Source organism: Paramormyrops kingsleyae, chromosome 5, assembly GCF_048594095.1.
Source record: "Paramormyrops kingsleyae isolate MSU_618 chromosome 5, PKINGS_0.4, whole genome shotgun sequence".
In the NCBI taxonomy this organism is placed as follows: Eukaryota; Metazoa; Chordata; class Actinopteri; order Osteoglossiformes; family Mormyridae; genus Paramormyrops; species Paramormyrops kingsleyae.
The window spans coordinates 26,723,600-26,749,332 of record NC_132801.1 but is presented as its reverse complement, the minus strand read 5'-3'; the positions used below and the strand labels follow the sequence as shown (position 1 = coordinate 26,749,332).

Here is a 25,733-nt window from a genome sequence, read left to right as displayed (position 1 = left end):
AAATATAATTCGCTGATGATAAGGTTGGCCTCGCTGTATGATTTATGAATTATGGTCCACCTTAAAAAAGGAACAGCCCCTGCACATGAAAGGATTAACTGTCGCACAGTCTACAGGACAGTGACCAGGCTGGACATTTAGGCTAATAATCAGGTTTCAGTGTGATATTTAACAGCGCCAACAAAACCCAGCTCTGTGTTAATATCATGGGTCTGCCAGAATAGTGCCTCAGACCTAGTGGTCTCCACCCGGCTGAGATAAACTCTGGACAGCACAAACACACTCGTCAGCTGGATCCTGCTCTCCCCTGCCTGCTCTCTTCCTTTTCAAATGTGCAAGACGAATGAGGGACAAGACGTGCCCGTATCGCTGGCAATTACACTGTGCGATTTATTGGCCTTTATCTGTTTTGGTGCAATTAACCTTCATCGTGGAAATGGCGAGTTATCGGGCCGTTATTACCAGAACCGCAAATGTTCCAATTCCTCTCTGTCAGGCCCGTGAGCTCTGGCCCATAATTCAAAGGGGCCTGCAGAATCAATCTTACAGTGCTGCTTGGTGCTGCCGTAGGCGCAGCCCGTCGGGTGCAGGTGTTGGGGGGGGCGGCTTGGTCCGCCTTGGGGCATCTGTCTGAACCCCCGGTTACTCCGGGCCATGCCGGAATCACCGTGAAAAACACTCCTATTGGACACGCTGTGCTGTGTTTAATACCTCAGTACCTCAGCCTTACAAAACTTACCAATAACAGAATTTACCACAGATGATGAATTTACTAACATTATTTTTTTTTACTCTACCTTCTACTTTCTATGGTACGAACAGGAAAAGAAGTAGTTAGTAATGAGGTTTTCCAGAATGAACCTTCCACTGTTAATCCACCTGCCTCCATTTTTCGTTTCACATTTCTATTATGAAAAAGAATTTAATGAACATAAATTTATCTTCGCCAAGATTCTGCACTATGGCCGAATTTCTGGTAGAATGCTCAGGATTTCGTAGTTTCGGTGGACAGATATGTGTAAAATGTTCTTGAGTGAGCACTTGTCACCTGGTTGGAAGATATCAGATCAAATTCATCCTATATCTTATTTTACAGTCTAATGATGTAAAAAAATCAATTTATAATTTCCACCAGTCACTGAACACTAAAACAGCACAGATGACTTTTGGTTTGAATGACAAGATTCTATTGCTATTTACAGTATATTGACTTTTCGTAGGAGAATCCATATGTTTTAAAACATTTTAACAATGCTTTCCGTAGCTCTGTCATTAGTAAAATGCTTACATTTCTTCTCCCGCGGTCCGTGCTGCAGGAGAGTGATACCCTGAATCCTGCCATAATCTCTTTGCACTGACACATCCGGTTGATGAATGTGCCTCATTTCAATTCAATATTGCAGACGTGCCCTCTACAGACCATGCGACAACGCCATATCGGTTAAACTGACAAATCAGAGCAAGACTAATCAACGCTGCGTGCCTGGATTACATCCCATACGGTGGCTGCAATTTCTTGGTATTTCTGCTGTGACTTATTCAAGTAGCTGTAGAAGATCCACGAGTATATATTAAAATAAAAAAAGAGACCAGTTAATCAAATTCACAGCAGGGAAGGGGAAAAACAGAGATCAAAAATGCTTTGTAAACTGAACTCCATGGCCTGGGCTCGCTGTGTAGATAAGTTGTTATACCGACAGTATTGTGACTTTACAATTCGCATCATCTCACCCACAAACACAAATACAGATGACCAGTGTGTGGTCTAGTGCAGTGTTGACAGTCATGGTTAAACCTCAAAGTATCTTTTATTGTCATTTATTGATGCATGAAGGCATACACCTAACTGCAATGTTCTCGTTAATTGTAGCGCAAATGAAAAATAAAGTAATAAGTAGAATAGAAATACTGAGAAATATAAACATAATATAACATTTTACAACAGAGACAGATACAGATAAGAACCTGATTGGTGGGGAAAGATTGTGCAAACTGGTACAGAAGTTCTATCAACAGAGGAGCTTAATGACAAGAGTGCGGCGAAACTTCAGGAATCCAGACAGCAATCTGATGATCGCTACTGTTTTTAATTTACCAGCAATGCTCTTTCTGTGCTGACTCTGAAAATGAAAGAGCCAACACTGGATGTTAAGGGCTCTGGAAAGTGATTACTAATGTGTACATAGGAATTAATCGTGTCCTAGTCCAGGCAGGATGTTGTTCGGGAGATTTCAAGCAGGATGAGAACTCTTAAGCTAGATGGACAGACACGCCCCAGGATCATCAGGCTATATATTATATCTGAGGCATTAACATAGACAGAGGCCCTGGGGCTATTTCAGTTGTTGACCTGTGGGGGGGGATATTTTATTAAACAAGGTTAGTTGAGGCCCCTGGGTTTCAGCCCGGGAAAGCCTGTGCATTAACACACCCATTACATCATCCCTCTACTTTCATGTAGTTCTGGGGATGAAGCTGACGTGAATGGCAGAGCTTTGAAGGGGTAACATCTCAGTCACACGCTCTCATTCAGCCCACAAAGAGCGCATCTAAAAAAAAAAACAAACGCTTCATACTAATAGCGGCTTTCCAATTTACATGAATTCAAAACGAAATTAGATGATTAGATGTTAAGCAGAGATTACAATAACACACACAGACAAACTGACTGCAAGGCAATGGAGAGGTTTTCTCCTTTAATATGAAAACCTGCAGGGAAATGACTCTGACTGCGGATAATCACAGCAAATGCAGCAGTCATATCGCTGACATTTAGCAGCATGTAAATGCTAATAATCACAAGATTCATTTCCCTCACCCGTCTCCCTCCATCCTTTATTTTATTCAAAATGATCCGGTAATTACAGGTTCTCTGCTGACACATTTCAGGCACGAATCAAAGGACACCTGAACAAAAGCGATTCGAAGATTAGGTTTGCGAGGCTCCACAACACAGCCGGACATTAATGAATCACCTGAGTGTGGAGGAACACCCTGCGATTACCAGGATTAGTGCTGCCTGGCGGGCAAACGGCAAACTCACCACATCGGACCCAAAAGATGCGTAAATGCTAAGCTGGTGCGTAAATGCTAAGTAAGAAAGAAGCAGGTAAACAGCACAGTGTTGCCACCCTTAGGCTAATTCTGGCAACGTTAGAGCTGACCCCGTTACCCAAGACAGAACCGCTTCAGCCAAATGATGTCCACTGGGCTGGACCCCCGCCGGGACACAGGTGACACTCGTCCAGCTGGAGCCGTCCCACCAGCACCAGCCAGAACACAAACGGCGCTGGCTGGGACAGCTGGCATACAGGGCCAAGGCAGCCCATGCTACAAGGAAGGGTGATGCTGAAAGGCACAATCAACTGGCCAAGACGCCTGGAGACAGCCCCCCCCCCCTGCAGGCCGGGAGGCAGCCTGGCTTCCATCAGACAGCTGGCAGTTGGTGAACATGTGACCAGACACCCGGCTGTAGTGTCTTGTGATCTCTGTGTATTCCACCTGCACCTACAGTATGTGTCTAAAGGTGATGCTTAGCATATCCATTTAGTGGCATCGTTCATACTGTTTCATTAATGAGCTATGATTAGGGTGACCAAATAATGTCAGGTAGGACACTATGAGCTACTTCAGGTTTTTACAAACTACTTTAAAACTGAAAGGCTCCTGTGCTTTGCTAAATAGTTCAGTTCTTCTTGTGCTTTGACTGGTTTGATTCCTTGATTAAAAGACTCATCCAGGTGTTTCAGATTAACATTAGTGACTCATGCATGATTATAGGAGACTGACCAATCAGCACACAGCAAGAACTCAGTGCTAAAGTGAAATTAAGGTCTTTTTATTGAAATGGAAGTTTGCAAACCCTGCCATAGCTCATAGTGTCCCCCCTGACATGGATCAGGTGGTCACCCTAACTATGATTGTGGTATTTTGTGGGGATTTTCAGAGATGTTTTCACATCAGAATCCTCTTGTGTGCCTCTAATGAAGTCTGTTCAAACTGCTTACATTGCAGAAACATTTAAACCTGCATCTACATATCAATGGCTGGGGGACCCGGCATCACGCAGAACCAGAACCATCCCCATTGTGGCCAGAATTTCAGATCACACAGTCAGGGGTTTTGTCCCTCTCATTGTCATTATGCGATGGGGGACGTTTGACAATGATCCCCCCCCCATTCCCCATTTCTGCGCTGATTGACTACATTAGCCTGTTGGATTAAATATTTATGGGATCCTCAGAGTAGCCGCAGGGGCCGTGAAGAGAAGCGGCGAAGCGCCATCCACTGATGGCTGAATGCTGAATGTACAAGAGGACAGAAATGAATGGAGCCGCTGTCATTGATTACGATTAGGCCGAGGGGTCCAGGTGGCTGCATGGCACGCCCCCCCCCCCCCCCCCCCCCCCCAATCGGCGGAGGCGCCCCGTTCAGATGGATGGACAATGAAGTGCAGCCGCACGCAAACACACATTGTCAGGCCGCCGTGGCTCTAGAAAGCCATTTTCTTTTATGTCCTCTTGAGATGTCAAACTGAAGAAATGTGATCAATAGCGCTCTTTGAGGCCAAATCAGAAACACTGCACCCAGATAATGCGATCACGTCGACGCGACTCTATACAGCGGCAGCTTGGGTTCATCTGCCATCCCACCATCCTTTATAAACATTTTAAGGGTCCATTAAGTCTATCATCCAGTGTGCTAACAAAAGCCAAACTTAAAATACAAAAAAGGTGATAAGATGCTTTTTTATTATATATAAAGGAGGTGAAAGTAGGAGGTTTGACACCAGCAGTACCAGCTACTGAAGGGAACGTCACTGCAGAAGGCAGACAGTGAGTCAGATCGCCAAAGACCACCTACACCTCTACTCTGTGACAGAGAGATTTCAAAGGACATTGTTGTTCTTCTAGGGCAGTTTGAACAAAAGGGCAAAAGCTCTTCAGAGCTGGGAAAAAAAATCTTGGAAGTGCTGTATAATGGGATATGTTACCTACATAGCAGTTATTTGAATCAGTCGTCTTGGAAACAGACCTTGATACATTGTGGTAGGCATGATTAGAGTTACCCAGAGAAGATTGCAATTACATCTTCAGAATTTGACATGAGCGATATTTATTGACGTAACACTGATTGCCTTAACATCAAGAGATCTTAATGGAATCTTCAAAACAGAAAATCAAGAGCCAACAGCATGATTCTTAACACAATGAGATGTTTCATCATCAGAAAGGCATTGTACTACTAATAAAGAACATTCACGCACTTTCAGAAACAAAGTATCATGAGCACTGTGATGTGAATTGACTGCCTAGGGCATCAACATCTGAGGGGTGATTTCAGTTGTACACTGTTGCACCATTCTAGTTGGCTAGTTTGGAGCCCTAGAAGTAGTTGCACCTTCTGCAGTGCTGACACAAAACGATTTTGCGGTTTAAGGGGAGGGAAATGGTGTCAAGGAAGCTGTCGGCACAGTGTGACCAAAAAATTTCTTAATTTGTTTTTTATAAATCGCAATTAATCACACACCTTGATGATTAATCACATATACAATCATATTGTGACACCACCAAAAAGCAAAAATTTCACAGTCTGTATTCAGTATGGAAATTAAATTCTACTTAAAATCTTCACAGTATACTGCCATAGGTGTACGAAAATTAATGCCATTGAAGGTCACTCAATCAAAAAAATAATAATGCATTCTGACTTTACGATTAATGCTAATGTGTTAATGCATTCATTTTGACATCCCTAGTTCTTAATTTTATTTCAACAGTCCTACCTCTTTGTGTGGTTTTGTTGTTTAAAAGACATCTTTAATTGTGCATTTCCTTCAAAGCACCTGTTATTTAATGCATAGTATTATTATTTGTAATTATTAAACTTTTAAAACTGTATTATATTGTTAGATATTACTGTATCATCTATTGCGGCAATATATTATATTAAGCAACAAACAATCTTTATTTTTTTATTCCCATTGTTTGCACATACAATTTGACCCTAGTGGTGAAGCTTAGCTGAAGCATCACACGGGCTTCAATCCGCCCTGGCAGCAAGTTCAGCTATCAGCCTTTATGCACATTAGAGCTTAATGATTTAGGGCTTTATCTGATTAAACAATAGGTGGGCACTTTGCAGTCAATACATGATTAACCGTGTGTTTTGTTTCTTACATTATGGCCTCCGGTCAGTGCAGGTGTGGTGACATCATCCACGTGGGACACACACACACACACACACCCCTATGTCAGGCTCCTAAGAGATAACAGGATGGGTCAGGAGCAAGTGTTTCTTTTTTAGATAGCAGGGGTCAGTCAGTTCCTGGAGCAATTGGGGCTTAAGAGTCTTGTTCAATGGTGAAATCACTCTGCCGACATTGGGATTTGAACCCGTGCCCTTCCGGTCACAGACACACACCATCCCCTGATAATCTTGTGGTTTGATGCTTTTTAAGCAGCTGCATCTTGGTCTCCCAGAGGGACTCCCCACACGCACCTCCAGCCCCCCCCCCGAGGGTGTCCCCTCCATGCAGCATGATCGACCCCCTCCTCACTCTCCCCCCCAGCAGCCACAGCCCTGCTGGCTGGCCATAAACGAGCTAAGGTAGCTTGCTAGGTAAATAAAGGGTCTTCGTTAAAGGGAGATCAAGGCTCAGATTGTTCAGCTTCTGGAAGTTGTCGGATCACCTTGGAAGGATCCCTGTGGTTCACCCTTATCCTTCAGAGAGACGTGTGATACAGCCAGGAAAATGAGATTCACTGACATCGCACTAATTGAGCCGTCTCCCTCGCGCCTGGCTGGGCTGCCTGCTGTTAATTAGCGACTAATCAAATCAATACGGCCTCTGCTGACTGAAGGAGGGCCATCTCGATTTCAGCCCTCAACCGCTGACACCTTTTCCTCTGCTCCCCCCGGCGGCTGGTGTGGTCCCATCTGCTCTCACACCCTGATATTTCCCACCCAGAAGTGGCGAGCAGAGCAGAGCTGCTCCACAGGAAGACTGGAATGTGAGGCAGGGGCCTGTCGTGCCTCTGGCTGCCTCATAGGATGCCACACACAGACTCGCACATGGAGCTCAGATCCCTGTCTTTGGCCCCAGACACGCTCTCCTCGCATAGCGATCCGGAGGTACAGAGTTTCTCCGTGTGCGTGATATTCAGATCCTGCCGACCACGGAGCTGACCTTTCCAAGAGCACGAATTAATGCATCTGCCCTGCTCCCATGCATATGTATGGGTGCCGCTGACCTGGAGCGTGGTTTGTCATGCTGGCTCACTGGCGTAGTCTGCAGCATCACCGCCAACTAGCTGGGGAAAGGGGAGTAGAGAAAACCTGACACCAGTGGTGCAGAGTCAGGCTGTACCTGTAGGGGACTGGCTTTCTCCCCAGAGGGGTGTTCAGGTCATTGCCCGTAAACATCATAGCATCATGGATCAGCGCCCACCCCCCTGGATTACCTCAGACGAACCTGTCCTCCTCTGGACTGGAAATTTCCCCATTTAATCTGTTCATATTTTGGATCTAATGGAAGTCTGATTCAGTGTTTTGTCCTTTAAAAGGTTTTTTCACTCCACACGTAATGGGAAAGCACAAAACCCATATTAACCTGTCGGTTTTCCCAAAAACCAGTGCGTGTCACACTGGGCCAAACGCAAACTACCAGAAAAGCATAAAAATTAACTCATTTCTGTGTTAATTTTTTTTAGATGGTTGAACATCTTGATATTATGCACAAAAGATTAAACATCTTATTTGTTTATGCAAATTTTAAAGTCAGGCGATAATTATGCATGCATATTAATTGCATTGTTTTACATGTTTTGACTTGCTGGTGCGTGTGTGTATTGGGAGGGGGGGGGGGGTGATCAGTGCATTCCTTAGCTCACCTCTGCCTAATTATTACCAGTCGTGTAAGACTACTTTCTGTGTATCTGTCTCCAGGCCACACATCCTGACCTGGATGCCCCAGTCCATTACCCAGCCTGACACAGTCTCCTTATGCTTCTGGCCGCTGTTGTTTTTCTTGTCCACTGCTGTTTTCAAGCCCATCTCCACCCCCCCCCCCCCCCCCCCCCCCATCACATTGGTTTTGTTAGCGAAGAAAACCATACAGACAATTATACCTTTAAAATGAACACAGCGATGAGCCAAAAATGAACCAAAATATGATGACTATTATGATTTCCCTTAGAAACACAAAACCAGTTAATGGTCAGGCTCATGAAATGAATGATGTCACTGATGAAGACGATTCCAGGTCAGCAGGGTGCAGCAGTGCACTGAGCAGGGAGGTGCTGCTTGGAAATGTTTGCTTACAAATTATTTTTACTAATATGAACAACATGTCTGGGAAAATAAGCATCTCTAACAAACTCAGTAAATGTCTCTGCAGCATCCCTGGGTTCAGAATATCGCCAGATGTTTATTTTAATTATTCAGTTAGCTACCCTGACACATTTTCTGTACCTGAAAACACGCCTCGCATTTTAAGTGATGCAGGCTCCGCTCATGTGTCTCTATGCAGATTCGGCCTGGTTACGGTTCACTTACAATGATGGATACTGCTGTCTGTCATCCATCTATTTCCTTATTGCTGATCCGTACAGGGTCACAGGGGATCTCGAGACAAGGCTGGGTACACCCTGGACAGGATGCCAGTCCATCGCAGGGCACGAGGCGGGGTACTCCCTGGACAGGATGCCAGTCCATCGCAGGGCACGAGGCTGGGTACACCCTGGACAGGATGCCAGTCCATCACAGGGCACGAGGCAGGGGACACCCTGGACAGGATGCCAGTCCATCGCAGGGCACGAGGCTGGGTACACCCTGGACAGGATGCCAGTCCATCGCAGGGCACGAGGCTGGGTACACCCTGGACAGGATGCCAGTCCATCGCAGGGCACTAGGGACCAGTTTATTGAATTTAAATGCAGGTTAGCCTACCTGTATGTCTTAGGACTGTGGGTAGAACACTCCAGATGGGGCAGATGGACACAGTGCACCATGGTTCAGGGTCCTGGACCTCAAGGTGGCATCTCCTCAGTACGTATTTCCTTCCCTCTGGGAGTATTACTGCAGTGCAGTGTCATGGCGAAGCAGAGGACTGGCATAACAGTGCTAGAATCCGATCATTTAAGGTCACGCAGGCCACAGAACAAGGGCTGATGAGCTCCATGAATGTTCATACACACCCTCTGCTACTTTTACCGATGTCACGGCACTATTGACCCGTCCCCAGTGTACAGTTTAATTGACAAAAAAAAACCATAATGAAATGCGGAGCTGCCCAGTCAATAGGGCTTGGTGTGAGCTCAACACGGACTGAGCACCAGTGAGGAGCAGATGAGTGTAATCACCTTACGACTAATGCGGATCAATGTATGGCCCCCTCCGTTGAGCCCTTGTGCGTGACCCTGCGTGTGCTGCTACTGTTTCAGCTGTGTGTAGGTGTGGGGAGCAAGACAGGGCCCAGTTACACTGCGACTAACCTCTCGTGCCTCAGATCTGTTACTCACGGCTGGGCTGAAAAGCTGTAACGCCACACTTTACATAACAGAACAGAGAGCTGTATAAATTATAATATTTCAGAATATTTTAGACTTTAGAATCCGCAGGTGATGTTTCAATTGTGCTCGACACATGCGGCGCGATTTTCAGCATCACCTCCAGTCAATGAGTGATCGGGCCAGAGGATGCGGCGACTTGGCAGCCTGGGAGTCGCTGCCTTCGTGCCGCTCTCATGCCTTCCTGGACCAATTAAGCATTGTGTAGCAGTAATGAGATGCTGCACCTAGAGATCTTCCTGCAGCAGGCTGATTTCCGCGGTGGGACGTGCATGTGGCGGTGAGCGGCCCGGCGTCACACCGCTCCCCCAGTCAGATCAAGCCAAACCTCAGTAGTGTTTCCATACTCATGGGGACCGCTCCCCCCGCCCCCAGGGCCGCCTGGAGAGACGCAAAGTGAGGGGAATATCACTGCAGCAGTTAAAGATCGCTACACAGGTTAAACAGTACCGTACAGGTTTAACATTACTGCACAGATTAAATGTTACTACATGGCTTATTACTTTACAGTCGAAATATTGCTACACAGTATAAATAGTACTAAGCAGGTTCAGGCTCGCGATTCGATGCATAATTCCCAGGCCCAGGACAAAAATACTTCAGCCAGGCCCACCATGACATGCAAGTCCTCCCACCAGGGCCCTGCCCGCCTCCAGTTCCCTATTTGTCCCTACGAGACAACAGGCCTGTGCAGATTAAATACTATTACACCGGTTATTACTTTACAATTTAAATATTCCTACTCAGGGTATAGTTTAATTGCTATTATGTGGGTTATTACTTTACAGTTTAAATATTACTATGCAGAGTAAATATTACTACATAGGATAAATATTACTACAAATGTGTAGTAATATTTACCCTGCATAGTAATATTTACCCTGCAGGGTAAACAATATGCAGCACCACCCTTGGCCCCCAGCTGCCCACAGCTCCACCCCTGGCCCCCAGCTGCCCACAGTGCCACATTCTCATTTAAATCAGCAGTAAATAAATGGTCCTGATTTAATATGTAAATGACATCTGCATATACTTATCATTTAAACATGTAACAGGTGTTTATTACTGTCATAACAATAAGGTAATACAACACATCCATATTCCACACCTACAGTTCTGTACAAGGTGGTCATGGGCAGATCTGCACGTGTCCCCTAATCATAAATCAGCAGAGAGCAAACAAAGAAGAAAAAACAAAAAAAAACAAAATGAAGTTGCAGAAGGAAGCAAGGAAAAGCCTTTCAAAGGTGACGTATGGAAGCTGCTAGTTTAGATGATGTAATCGCAAATGACTAATGAGTATGCAGTGTGAAACAGACAGTTTTGTTTGCTGCATCATTTAGATGAGTACAGTGTGAGCTTCTTGCGTACCGCAGCCACTCACGCTTATAGGTTATTATACAAAACGATCTCAAAAGCTGAATATTTAAAAAATTACAGAACAATCAGAATGTCAGAAGCACATAGTTCACCGGCAGTCCTTTACTGCTCACAGCGGGAGGGGCTGAACGAGCGGAATGGGCCTTCTTCGGAGCGCTCGTGCCGGCAGGAGCCCGGTTCGGGAACGTGCCCTTGAGGACGGCATCCGACTCGGGATAGATGGCAGCCATCCCGTCCATAAATTCACAGCTTTCCCAAACATCTCATTCGTCATGCAGACCTTCGTCTTCCCTAAAAACAACCCCCCTCCCCACACACACACACACACTTACCTTACACAAATGCACGTCACGTACGCGGGGTGACTGGGCAGTGTAACAGCAGGCACACATGAATCTGTTACTGCCTTTAAAGTCACTGAATGAAAGTATAACACACACACACACACACACCCCGCCAGTCTGCGATTTCTAAATCATCTGCAGAGAAAGTCAAAAAAAAAAAAGACAATGCTGTACACGAAAGGTGGAGTTTATGTGCTGATGCTTTAGGATCCCTGTAGTCACACATGGCAAAGAGCCCCAGACAGCTACAAGATAACTGCACTACACCTGTAGCACTGTAATGCCTGTCCTGTCCTGAATGTTGCATTTTTATTACATTGTGTTTCGTATAACAATAAAGCTTCAGTTGATTTTACACCTGTTACAGGCAGCCAAGCCAGTCCCCCTTAACATGGATCCTGAGCAGTAAAGCTGCAGTAGCTGTGATTTACCTCTGGGGGTAGATGGAAAAGCTCTCAACGGACACACAGTTCTACTAACCCCTGTCTCAGACAGCCAGGTCGTTCCACCTTAACGTGGATCCTAAGCCATAAAGCTGTAATTTACCTCTGAGTTAGAAGTACTGCTAACCGCTGTGTCAGACAGCCAGGATGTGCTATAAACACACTTTCTGCTATGACTATTCAGCTGCTAATATCTCCAAATACGTATTTTCCTTCCAAAAAATACCAATCAATTAAAAAAAAAAACACAATGAAAAATTAGATTAGTGGCTGATTGTTATTTAAATTTGAATGCTAATTAGTGTTTACACTTATTTGAGAGACAGAAAAAAACAGCCCACAATTTCTGACAATGGCCTTTGGAGCTTGTGGAGATGCTGCCCCCTGGTGTTTACGTAGTGCATTGCAGAGAGATCCTGTTTTTTTTTAAGGCATATGGACACATATTCGGGGCTAAAAGTAGTATTCTTATTATTACATCCAAGTTACAAATGAATGTTATGGTTTCGTTTTACTTCTTTTTTATCGAGTTACATTTAACATTTGCAGGGAGCCTGCTGCATCTGGCCTGCTGTGTAGTCTGACACAGGGCTGGTGTCACCTTTCATGCTTTGATGAATATCACAAGAATTTCTGGTTAGATTTCGAACGAGAGAAGGTGAAGAGTGATTTAGGAAGCTCAATTTCACCTCAAGTTGGTGTGATTTTGGCCTTACAGTGCAGTCCCTGGCTGGTCATATATCAGGGCTGAGACACACATGCCCAGACTCCGGCACCCACAGCTGCCCACCTCCCTGACTCACGTAAGCTTTGCAGGATCTCTCCCCATATAGCCTGATGAATCACCATCCCCGTGACATTACAAATGCTATAATTACATTCAGCAGATTAAAACTTTATTACTGAAGAATGCATTTAGCAGATCTGAATCCTTTTTACAATAAGTCACACTGACATTTTCTTGAACAAATTCTAAATAATGCAGCCATTGTAAAACTTTAATATGATTGAAAGATGTTACATTATTCTTTGACGCTATGACTCTAACTGATCCCCTTATTGGACGTGATCATGTCAAAGAAATTTCAACATTACACTGAAAAGAGACAATTTCAAACAAAATTCTTTAACACATGGCAGACGACATATTAGTCCCTGTAAGTAAAAGGAGAGCAGCACGAAATAGCTTTTTGCAGGATTTGGGTCAAGCAGGTTAAACAAAGCTATCTATTATTATGTGTCCCTGGGATTATTTTAAGGCTACTTGTGTTACGTCCATATAAGTACAGTGTATTTCTAAAAAAAAATGTAATCTAATTTGAGGGTGTGTTAATATATCCCAAAGGATTTAATATAAATAAATAATAATGAACTACATGTACATTCTATATGTTGATTGGATTGTCCAAATGAAGAACATTCCTGAATTTAACTGAGTAAATTTGATCATTTTACGTTAAAGGCAAATTAAGCTCTACCATAGCATAAGATTATGATAGTATATACTGTAAATTACTTCCAGCAGCCCTGGAGAAGTCCATCCATCCACAGCCCCATTCTCTGGTTGATCTCAGCTATGCAGCTGTCTGGCTGGCACCTAAAAAGACAAACTGGAAGAGCCTGTCCCTATTTTGGTTCTCTGAAGACCATCCCGGATCTCCCAACCACAATACAGGCTAACCTTTAGCCAGTTATCCAGGGGCAAGAGGGGTGGCAGCAAAATTCGACTCGGCAGCCTGGTCACCTCCAGCCCCAGCCAATGGGAGAGCAGTCAGCAGGCACGCATGCTGGCTTCCTCCGGCCCCAGCCAGTGGATGACCACGTGTCCAGGAGGAACGCACACTTGCCACCTCCAGCCCCAGCCAATGGGAGAGCAGCCAGCAGACACACATGCTGGCCACATCTGGCCCTAGCCAATGGGAGGGCAGCCAGTGTTCTAGGCAGCAGGGGCCACACTCAGAAGCTAATGACTGTGTTATAGAGACTAACGGCTGCTTTTAATGGCTCATGCTTCTTGGTGCCCTACAAATCTGGAGCTCCCAGACAGGACTGAATTAGCTGTTATCATTTCTGCCCTACCGTTAAACTATTTTGAGTAATTTTGGTGAGTTTGTCTAGTAGACACTCTCATTCCAAGTGACATCCCGTTTTCTGTGGGTGAGGGTGGGGCGCGATGGGGCACCATCATTATCCAAGCAAATAAGGAACTATCTATGTATAGGTCTGACAGTCCTTAAATTTCAAACTATATTAAATTGTTTGTTTCCAGTTCATATTCATAGAATGTTTTTACATTTTAGCATAAAACAATTCACACATTTAATATATATTGGATTAGACATTTCACTGAATTCTGATTTCTTTGTACATGTCTGGCTTTGTGTAGCACGTAAACTGACACATCCGGTGAGCAGAAGAGATTCATACAAACCTGTTAGCATCATGCAGTATGGATGCACTGTCTTTAAAGAGAGAAATGAGGCAACCATCAGAGAAGGAACGGAAGCTTCTGGTATTTCATCAGGGATCAAGAGCCTCCAGCAGAAGCAGGTCAAATGTCCTCAACTAATCTGCGTCTATATGTCAGCTGTACAACCTGTCAAAAAGCAGATTTTTGGACATGAATCGGCCAGTTTTAATGTCTGCGAATCTGCACCATACAGTTATTACATACAGCTGTTATTATTATACATGTTTTGGGGTTGGAATAGGAGGTTAATAGTTAATATAGCTCTTAGAGGCAGACTCATAGATGGAAGGTACCATGTTTATGACCTAGTAGGGGGTATCTGAGGCCGGAGTAAATATGCAGCAACATAAATAGGGATGAGTCACTTTAGATAAAAGCACCGGGCAAGAACCCAAATGTACACACAGATATAGACAGGCAGGGATAATCTGCTAGATGTGCGAAGGATTTTATGAAATAAAACCCCTTCGTAGTATTGTAAAAACAGTCAATAAAGTGTTTAAGTAAGGTGAGCATGCAAGCGCATGGACTTCCATCTGAATACATCTGTTTACTTAGCCAGACCACAAGAGACACAGCAAGGATCAGTTACCAGAGACCTACCTATGTACTGCTAACAGCAGGAAACAGAATGACTGCTCTAATGCTTACAGGCAGTGCTCCCAACTGTTAAAAAACAGTGTCTGACTCTGAATCATGTCAGCTATCAGAGGACCATCTATCCCCTACTAATATCAGCTGATAACAGAATCACCACTGTAAGACTTACGAACAGTGCCACCTGCTGTTAGAAAACAGCACTCAACACACTCCACTGCATCAACCATGAGTGGACCACCTCTCAAAAGCAAATATCAACTTACAACAGAATCGCCTCTATAAGGTGGACAAGCATCACCCCCTACTGTTAGAAAACAGTTAGCAACTCAGCCCATTGACCTTGTGCATTTTTACATCATGATTTTCTTAGAAGATAGACCCATCCAGAATGATTTAGCATTTTTTATATATGAATCCCATTTACAGAAGGGGACATTACTGGCATAATTCAGCTGAGCGTCTTGCTCGGGAGTCCAATAAAATCCAAAAACATTCAGTCCGGAATTGAAGCATCGCCCTTGGCAACCAATGGGACAAACTTCAACTGAGCATCAACATGAGTGAAGGTTCATAAAAATGGCCTCATTAGAATAATAACGACTCAGCTCAAGGCCAGCTGCTTGTTCATTTTCACGTCTGAGAGAGGAACGCCATGCCGCTTTAACGGGCTCATTAAAGCAAACAGGAAGATCATCTCTCCTGCCCACGGTGCTGGTGCTGCAGTGAGACCGCGTCCATCCTCTGCATCCCATGTGTGTCGCTCTTTAGTGCCGGTGAGTCACACAGCAGAGCCGACCGGGCCGGGATGTGTTCCTCACTGGGAAATGTGACAATCAGTGGTCCTGAGTGCCTCCTGCAGACACTCATACAGCGGCAAACATCCTGTGGCTGCTTTGAAGAAGCCGGTGTCTATGTCAGTATGACATGAAACTGAAACCGAAGCAGCAGTAATATATTCAAAAATGTTCAAGCAAGCTGCTTTACAGAGACATGATGGCACCTTCCAGGAGCTAAATATTTTTTTTAAAACTTCACAAAGGAAATCTTTTCCTCAAGGTTCTTTTGTGGTGCAACCCTACAAAGATTTGAAATAAAAATTAAAAAATATTTTGTGCACAAACACCACATATAACAACATCTCCTGTAATCCAAGCCTTACTTCAGAAGGAGTAGCATGCAGTCAGGAGATAAGAGCTTCAGAGGAAGCCAATCTGCATGCACAGGAAACAAGCACGTACACTTCCTGTTGTGCAGGGTGATGCGCTAATCGTGTGCTGGTGCAGGAGACACCACGCACCCCAGTGAGTGTGAATCCTTCTAACGGGAAAAAGGGGGTTAAGCCATTAGAGAACCACAAATCCTTGGGCTTTCACCACCTATAATACTGGTCTGTTGTGCATTTTACCACTAATTTAATTCATCCCCAAGGGAACTGCTATCCCACCCAGGATGCACCTCAGCCGCGTGCCCAGTGCTGTATGGAAAAGAGTACGAGGTCCCTGCAGCTCTGGCCAGGATAAGCAGCTAGAGGCGGAATGTATGGATGGATGGATGGATGGCTTAATTAATTTAATTCAGGCCTCAGAAATAATTGTGTAGCTTGAAGGAGCTGCCTGTCCAGCATATCAAATCAGTCTGTTCTTCACGTACGTCTCCAGGGATGGGTGCCAGCAGGTGGTATTTCAGCAATTAACACCTTGCAAACAGAACCTGCAGGCAGGCTGCTTCTGAACAAGGGCAGGAGTGTGAAGAAGAAAACGGCAGCGGGGGGGGAAGACGGCAGGCAGGAGGAAAACAACGGCGGCGTCTCGGCTTCTGGTTTCCCCGCAGGTGTACAGAGACGCAACATTCCCATGAAGCCCAGGGGTGGCGCTCCGCAGGCTTGGGCACGAAGAGCACAGCTCCAGGCAGAAAAACAGATTCAAGATTTCTCACATCTTAACTGTTGAGAATAAATTAGCAAATGTCCTGATTAAATGTTCAGCAGGATTTATGAGAATTATTCAGAACCCCGTATATTCGAGTCATATTCTCATTACCTTATGTAATTTGAATATCTTAAATATAAATGCATACAGTCTTAACCTTCTCATTATAGGCACATTCAACAGTACAGATGGACACAAGCTTTTCATTTGAATATTGTTCAAAATACAGCACTTTCTCCACTGGAAACTAAATAGGTATATTTCTAGGTATCCATCCAGTCACCCCTCTTCCAAATGCCTTTCCAGTGTGGGCTTCCCTGGACCCCATCCCCGGCAGCACAGGGCACAAGGCCAGGCTGCATCCAGTGGCGGGGCACACACATGCTTGCACTAATAATCACACACCAGAGGTAGAGATTCCAAGCAACATGAGGGAACTCACTGCTGTAGTCACATACAGTGACCCCAAATAGTCAAACTTTTTACATTAAACTTAATGGACCTACAATATCAAGGAACGTTAATTAGTTCAACTGAAGGAAAATGACAGACTAGAAAAGAGACAAAAACAGGAATCAATACAGCCAGTGGAACTGGATTTATTTGCACGTGTGTTTTAATAATTTAGAAGAAAAAGCCAAGAATTTTCCCTCCAGTGTGTTTCCGTCGAGCCTCTTCATGGTCCATGATGCCGGCCGAGGTTGTTAACACGATGTACCTGTAGAGGAGAGACAGGTACGTGGGTGACATACACACACACACACACACACACACACACACACACACCATGTGTTTTCATCAGGTTTATATTTATAGGGTAGTAAATCCACTCAGCTGGTAAAATTTGCCAGACTGGGAAAGTCATAAAAAAACGAAATGATGCATTTAAAAAGCCGCTCACTATGGGATGCCCCTGATAGGAATCTTTATAGGGTGATACCATGCTGTGGACACATTTATTCCAAAAGTTACTACAGGCCATCCGCATATGCAACCCTCTCCTACATCCTGTTATCTACATGGGAACATCCACTGGCGTTAAGGATAATGGGATGTCTACTGGCTTCCATTCCCATCCACCTTCCTGGTTTAACTGGTTCAGTTAATCACACTGTATATTTCTGAATGTTACATTTATACAGTGCTTTTCAAAACACCCAAACCAGTATAAAAAATCAATGGGGAGTCATTTCAACCATCACCATTGTGTAGCACCTGCCTGGATTATGTAATAGCAGCCATTCTGCACCAGTACGCTCACCACACAATAGCTAAGGTGGTGAAGGAGCAGGGAACCAGGGATTTCACTAATTATGGCGCTTTTCCACTGCCATCAAGAACCGAGCCATACCACAAACTGACAGTTTTCCGTTGTAAACTATTCAAGCTGTACCTGAGCTGTACCCACGCTGACAATGCCCTGCATGAATACCAGGGGTGAAAGTGTGACCAAACTCAGCTGGTGGTGTCACCACCATCTGATTGGTTGAAATGCAGGGAAATATTCTAGACATTATTCATCATCAGATGTATCACACACTGCGATATATTGATGCATTCCCGATAACTGGGAATTTGAACATTTCCAACCACCTACTTAAAAATTACTAGAGAACAGCTGAATGGATTGGATTCGTAATTCAAATTTACACAAGCGAATGCTAATTCCCATAGCGTTTGATGCTAGTGGAAATCAACACCTAGTAAATCATGATGTTCAACGTGTGAACAGAAAAAAGTCTCTTCGGTTTTAGGTCACTGTCCCTCTCCAAACCCGGCCACGCCTTTACCGAGCCGACCCCCCTGCAGTGGAAAACTGAAGCGAGATGAAACTGTGCTGTAACTAATCTGTTTTTGTGGCACGGCTTGGGTACGGCTTGGTTCCTGTATACCGGTGGTAAAGTGCCATTAGATACAGGGGATGATTAGGAGGCAAGATCTGAAAGGACCACAATGGGCAGTTTTAGCCATGACATCAGGGTACCACCCCTACTCTTTTGAAAGATGTCCATATTTTATGACCTCATAGAGTCAGGACCTCGGTTTTATGTCTCATCCATCATCCGAAGGAAGGCGCCATTTTTACAGCACAGTGTCCCCGTCACTGCACTGCGTCACTGGGATCCACACAGGCCACAGTATAGGCTAATATGCTGGTCAGTGTCCCCGTCACTGCACTGGGGCACTGGGATCCACACAGACCACAGGATGGGCTAACCTGTTGGCCAGTGTCCCCGTCACTGCACTGGGGCACTGGCATCCACACAGACCACAGGATGGGCTAACCTGTTGGCCAGTGTCCCCGTCACTGCACTGGGGCACTGGGATCCACACAAGCCACAGTATAGGCTAACATGCTGGCCAGTGTCCCCGTCACTGCACTGGGGCACTGGGATCCACACAGACCACAGGATGGGCTAACATGCTGGCCAGTGTCCCCGTCACTGCACTGGGGCACTGGGATCCACACAGACCACAGGATGGGCTAACCTGTTGGCCAGTGTCCCCGTCACTGCACTGGGGCACTGGGATCCACACAAGCCACAGTATAGGCTAACATGCTGGCCAGTGTCCCCGTCACTGCACTGGGGCACTGGGATCCACACAGACCACAGGATGGGCTAACATGCTGGCCAGTGTCCCCGTCACTGCACTGGGGCACTGGGATCCACACAGACCACAGGATGGGCTAACCTGTTGGCCAGTGTCCCCGTCACTGCACTGGGGCACTGGGATCCACACAAACCACAGTATAGGCTAACATGCTGGCCAGTGTCCCCGTCACTGCACTGGGGCACTGGGATCCACACAGACCACAGGATGGGCTACCCTGTTGGCCAGTGTCCCCGTCACTGCACTGGGGCACTGGGATCCACACAGACCACAGGATGGGCTACCCTGTTGGCCAGTGTCCCCGTCACTGCACTGGGGCACTGGGATCCACACAGACCACAGGATGGGCTAACCAGTTGGCCACACCAACACCTCCACCTTGCCTCCAACTTTTAAACAGAGGTGAACTCTCTATCTGGATGCCAACATGCTGCCCCTGTTCCTCTCATGGCAGACAGGTAGCCAGTTGTTGCTCGTGGCTGTTGAGCATGTGAGAGCTATTAAATGAGTCCCACATAATCACCTTTCATGGATTCTCCAATTCTGACCTAGGACTCGCTGCTCTGATCAATAAACATATTATCAGTACCAGTAACTATCACACAAACATGTTCACATTCATTACTCAGTGACAGGAAAGCCCATAACTTCAAATTACCGGGGTAAATCACCTTCAGGGATTAAATAAATTTGATTCATTTAGTCGCTGCCCTCCAAAGGCAGCGCTTCATTTACACGTCTGATTTTCATGGTTAATCATTCAGATTTACACGGGAATGCTTGATCCAAAAGAGTCACTGACACGCTCCGTGAAACAGGGCCTGCTACCGAGGTAATATTACATGGAGTAGCCGGCTAATGGTCTGATCTTTAGAAAACAAGCATCTTTTTGTTAATAGTTACGGGTCAAGTTGCTGAAGTGACAAGAAAATGAGCAGTGCAGAGCTCGTCTGCGGAGTCACAGGACAGGGTGAGAGGCAGTGGGATCACGGTGTTTATCCATGCGCAGATAGGATAGTGAATACAAACCACATTCCCCAGAACGCACCTCCAGCACACCTAATGGCGAAGTGACTGTCTGTCTATGGTGCTGTCATTTTGTGCCAGACTGACTGTTCAGTTATTTGTAGTTTTTTTTTTTGTAAATTTTATTGTGCTTTATTTATCGGTTACTATGACCATAGGAGCAAAAATTTCATTATACTGCGTAAACATGACCGCAAAATATCTAAGTAGTGAACAAATGTACAACATCTGATATATATATATATATATATATATATATATATATATATATATATATATACACACACACACACACACACACACACACACACACACACACACACACACACACACAGACATATATATGTGTGCATGTGTGTATATTTATATATATAAAAAACTAAGGTCACGTTGCTGTGTAACCCATTTACTTAAAAGCAATAGTTTTTAAGCTAATTGTGCTAATGTACATTTACTGCAGATGTCCATAGCCAGAGTGCCTTGCATAAATGCTTAAAGATATTCATCAGTGAATATATTCTGATACTGGTTCAATAGAACCTGGCTAAGAATACTATCACTTTAAAAACTTTGTTGGCGGGTAATACATTTTTTTATAATAATGGGTATAACCCTGGAAGTGCTAATCCAAGTACTTCCGAAAGAGGTAAGTTTTTAGTCTGCGTTTGAAGGCACCCATTGACTCAGCTGTTCAGACATCTAGTGGAAGTTCAATCCACCACATATGTGTCAAAACAGAGAAGAGTTTCGATGCATGTCTTTCTTGTGCATTGAGATGTGCCGCTATCCCCAAACTATTACTCAAACTTCCAGAAATCGGCTCCTTAAGCAAAACATTAAAAGGCCACTCTAACGCCCATTTAGAACATTCAACCAGTTCCTGAAGAAACCACAGTGTTTCCTAGGTGCCCAATGAGACTTGATGCGGAACCTTCTGGTCCCTTTAACTTAAGTACTATGTATGACCAACACCTACATTAATAAGCGCAGCCTGACTCTGCCAAGGAGATGTGAGTTTATGTTTGTGAGTTTATTGCATCATGTGGGTTCGACTGCCACAGCTACAGCAGGACCACTAGACTTGACCAAACCCAAGTGATGTTATTGAGCGATCAGGAGGACACCCGGGCAACTGACATCGAAATGGAAAGACCATCACTCACCCAAATTGCCGGGAAGGCAAGAGATTGTTCTGCCACTTCTCCAAGTCCTTCAGTTGCAGGTCGAACCGGGGGCTGATAACACCACACTGCCAGACAGGCAGGGGGGGGGGGGAGGTCAGTGGGAAAGGCAGCTTACACAAAAGCCAAGGAACAGATCGAAAACTCACCTTGTTCAATCTGCCAGTGAGATTAACAACTATCTTTCCAGCCCTGTGGTCATCAATAATCTCAAACTCGCCAATGTAGCCTGCAGAGGAGATGAGAACAGGATGATGATACCTCAAACCAAGACAGCAACAAAACACAGTCCCTAGCCTCCACCCCAAAAAGTGCACACCTCCATCACAGCAAAGTACATGATCCTGTAACGACAGACACCCTGTTCCATCAGCCCCTGCACACTCTGCGTGGCTCTGTAACTAAATGTGACCATCTGTACCCTGACTGGCTGCTGGTGGGATGTAGCACTGGCCCCCACCCTTGATTGTAACACATGTAACGACCCCAGGGGGGCTGGGAAGGTCCATCAGTCACACTTCCAGGGGTGACGGAGGGGGCCTGACTCACCATGCTTCATCATGACGGTGAGGAAGCGCACGATGACCTTGGAGCAGGGCCGGATCAGAACCTGCCGCTTGCCCCGTTTCTCTGCATTGTTGATGCTCTTCAGGGCATCTGCAAGGACATTCATGCGCACCATGGTGCCCGGAGGCTCAACAGAGAAAAGCCAACTGACAGTCAGTGCATTTGAGCTTCCATTTCATATTTAAGCCACATACATACACATCCAACCATCAAACTATTATCCAGAGACGTGGACAGGGTTGCCAACCTTGGCCAGCTGGCTGGCGTGAGATTTTCAAATCGAGACAAATCTGGACATATATGCACACGCCATTTCACATATGTAACAGATATATTACCTTATAAATAGTCTGTAAGGTCTGCAAACTACCCCATTGAATTTGATGTAGGTAATTTAGGTGACAGTCTGAAAGTGTGAGTGTCACACCAGATGCAGCAGAGTTGGCAACCCTGCATGGAGCCCAACATCCTGCAACAAAACACTGGTTCAAAAAGCACAGAAGCATAAACAGGTCATTAAATGTAAGTGCACCGCCTACCCCTTGAACAGTCTGTAAAGACAATGTTTTTTAATAACACCTGATTGACATTTAACAAAGCAACTGTTTCTCATGGGAAACATCGCAAATATTCGCAACTTGCTAAACACTCCGCATGTAATCACCTATTCATGTTTCTATGCTCTACAGATGTTCTCAGTCAGGTTACCTTAATAGACAAATGACCGAAATACAGAGTATTATCTGCTTCGGCCACAACCAGCGCGAAAACCTTGGATATTAACCGACTGCTTTTTAAGAGGAGTGCATTCGCTCTGATGACTGGACTTATTACTTTGAATAGATACGAAAAACTAAAGCAGGGAGTGACCTCCAAGCTGAGATTAAAACAAATGAAATACTCATCGGGTTCTGTTAAAAAACGACTGTCAAAATAATGTGCTTGTTCATTTCTGACTTTCCCAACAGACTGTTTGGTAAAGGCAAAGATGGCTTCGATATTAAGTGGATTATCACAAAACGCACTTATCCGCCTTACCAGCAATGCAGTATGGCGGAAGGAAAAGAGAAAAGTGCTCGCGATCAAACTACGTGGGAAAAACGTGATGTCGCGAGAACAGGTCCGCGCTGAGCGTAGGGGCGTGGTCAGGGTGTGCCGCTTCGGTGCGCGCAGCTGGAAGATGGTTCTATGCTGCTGTAAAATATGATCATTGTTTATTATGTTCATTACTTCAAAAAAAGAGGAAAAAACAGTAAGATATCAATAATCACTTTACAATTTGTTCATATTAAAACCAATTACCAAAGCATGATTGAGTCGCAACAAATTGTGCTGTTAATGCTGTAAATTTACGTACTACTGAGAATATCATACGCGATGCGGAAAACAGCTCACATTAACAATTACAAATATTAAATCAATTAATAAACATTTGTCTAGTAAAATAAACACCAACCAAGTATGCATTAATTACTTTAAACTACCACTGTTTCAGAACGGGGACATATATGTCAGGATCAGCACCCAGCTTACCCTACCTTTTGTGTCTCTTCCCACTTGGGCCAGCAGGTGTCGCTGGCCATTATGTCCTCTTCCGTTTCTTGGCCCTCAGCCCCAGTGTACCTAGTCCCTAGTGTGTTTTCCCTGTTCCCCAGCCTGCTGCATAGGTCAGTGGGTTGCATGTACAGCTCATATACTGTTCCTTCATATTATGGGTTTGAGGCTGGCTTGAGACCAGTCTCATCTGTTTTGTTTTCTCCATTTTTGTTCTCTAGTGTTTAATCTGTGTTTTCTTGCGTTTCCCCTGGTTTATTGTGATTGGTTCTGTGTGTTCTTGCTTCTAGTATTTCCTGGTGGTGTTTCCCCAAGTGCTTGCTGTAGATCCTTAGTCTTTAGTGTTTGTTTCTTCTCTTAGTTCTGTGTGTTCTTAGGGTTATTGTGTCCACCTGTCTTCTCTTTGCTGCTGTGTCTCCCTTGATTGGTTCATTGATTAAATGACACCTGTTCTTTGTTTTTCCCTGGATGTCTGTGTATTTAAGTTCCTTCCCTCACGCTGTGCTTCAGTCTGCCATTGTAATTGTCATGCTGTAATGCTGCCAATCTCAGAGTAATTAATTGCATCTGCAATATTGTTTCGAGGGGAAAAGACACCAGTGAGTATTCTAGATGAAGCCCATCACATTGAGGCTTCGTTCGGCGAGATGTCCACAGCAGATATTACTCAATATCAAATAAAGCTCTAGACAATGAACCCACCTTTTCTTCTACAATGCAGAAGAGGGTGCAGTTTTGTGTTTCTCATTTAGATGGATAGAGTTTCTGTTAAGTATAAGTGATCCTTGACTATGGCCATCTCAAAAGACTGAGATAAGTAGCTATTATGAAAGAGAATAATACAAGTTGAAGACACCATCCACTGGATTCTTTTAAATCACCAGGGAGTTCCTGTAGATAGCAGCTTAGCGGGTGGCAGTGACCTCACATAGCTGTTTGTGGGTTCGGATTCTGTGTGTGTGGTTTGCATGTCTTCCAGATGGTCAGGTGCTTTCTCCCACAGTCCAGAAATATAGGCTGGTTTCTCTAAATTGCATATGTTTACATGTGTCCTATCATGAGCAAGCATATAGTCGTAGCCAAAAGTTTTGGCAGGGACACAAATTTTGTGTTCCGCAAACTTTGCTGCTTCAGCACTTTTAGATTTTTTTTTTAACAGGTTTCTATGGTATACCGAAGGACAATTACTCGTATAAACATTTCATAAGCTTCAAAGGCGTTTATTGGCAAATACATCAATTTGATGCAGAGTCAATATCCACAGTGTTAACCCTTCTTCGTAACTTCTGCAATTCACTCTGGCATGCTGGATATCAGCTTTTGGGCCAAATCCTGACTGATGGTGATCCATTCCTGCCTTGTTAGAGATCGGAGTTGATACAATTTGTGGGTTTCTGCTTGTCCACCCGCTTTTTGAGGAGTGAACACAGCTTCTCAATGGGATTAAGATCTGGGGAGTTTCTTGGCCACGGATCCAAAATTTCAATGTTATGAACTCTGTGCCACTTTGGTATCACTTTTGCCGTGTGACATGGTGCTCCGTCATACTGGGAAATACACAGACCAACACCAAATTGTGCCTGGATTGTTGGGAGAAGTTGCTCTGGGAGAACATTTCGAAACCATCCTTTATTCATGGCAATGTTTTTGGGCAGAACTGTGAGCGAGCCCACTCCCTTGGATGAGTCTCAGGATGCTTCACTGTTGGCATGACAGAGGGCTCAAAATTGATGTATTTGCCAATAAAAGCCTTTGAAACACATAAAATGTTTGTAATTGTTCTTCAGTATACCATAGAAACATGTAAAAAAAAAAAGCAGCAAAGTTTATGAAACACAAGATTTGTGTCACTGCCAAAACTTTTGGCCATGACAGTACTTCCTGCCTTGTGCTTCACCCCCACCTCGCATCTATGGATACATGGAAGGCTTTTGAGATAAAGCCTCTAGAAACATCATTCTTCAACAAAAATACCTGTAGCGTTTTATGCATTTTATAAAATCTAAGATGCAAAGTCGGTTAATTCAGTTGAGCTCAGATTTTAAGCACAGACACAAG

At 44.6% G+C, this 25,733-nt stretch overlaps 1 protein-coding gene across 2 annotated transcripts; it reads right to left on the bottom strand.

The window, feature by feature from the left end:
* Positions 1-17,309: 17,309 nt before the first annotated feature.
* On the bottom strand, positions 17,310-23,261 carry LOC111850844 (small ribosomal subunit protein uS8). Of its 2 annotated transcripts, none has more exons than XM_023825147.2 (5): positions 23,160-23,261; positions 22,104-22,248; positions 21,704-21,783; positions 21,537-21,622; positions 17,310-17,452 (listed from the first exon to the last, which is right to left on the bottom strand). In XM_023825147.2, exons 2-5 carry the CDS (start codon positions 22,234-22,236, stop codon positions 17,359-17,361), a joined length of 393 nt encoding a protein of 130 aa, XP_023680915.1. In that variant the 5' UTR covers positions 22,237-22,248; positions 23,160-23,261; the 3' UTR covers positions 17,310-17,358. The 2 variants fall into 2 exon arrangements, with proteins under 2 accessions (XP_023680915.1, XP_023680916.1); XM_023825148.1 differs by lacking the exon at positions 23,160-23,261 and adding an exon at positions 22,830-23,153.
* Between the last annotated feature and the right edge of the window lie 2,472 nt (positions 23,262-25,733).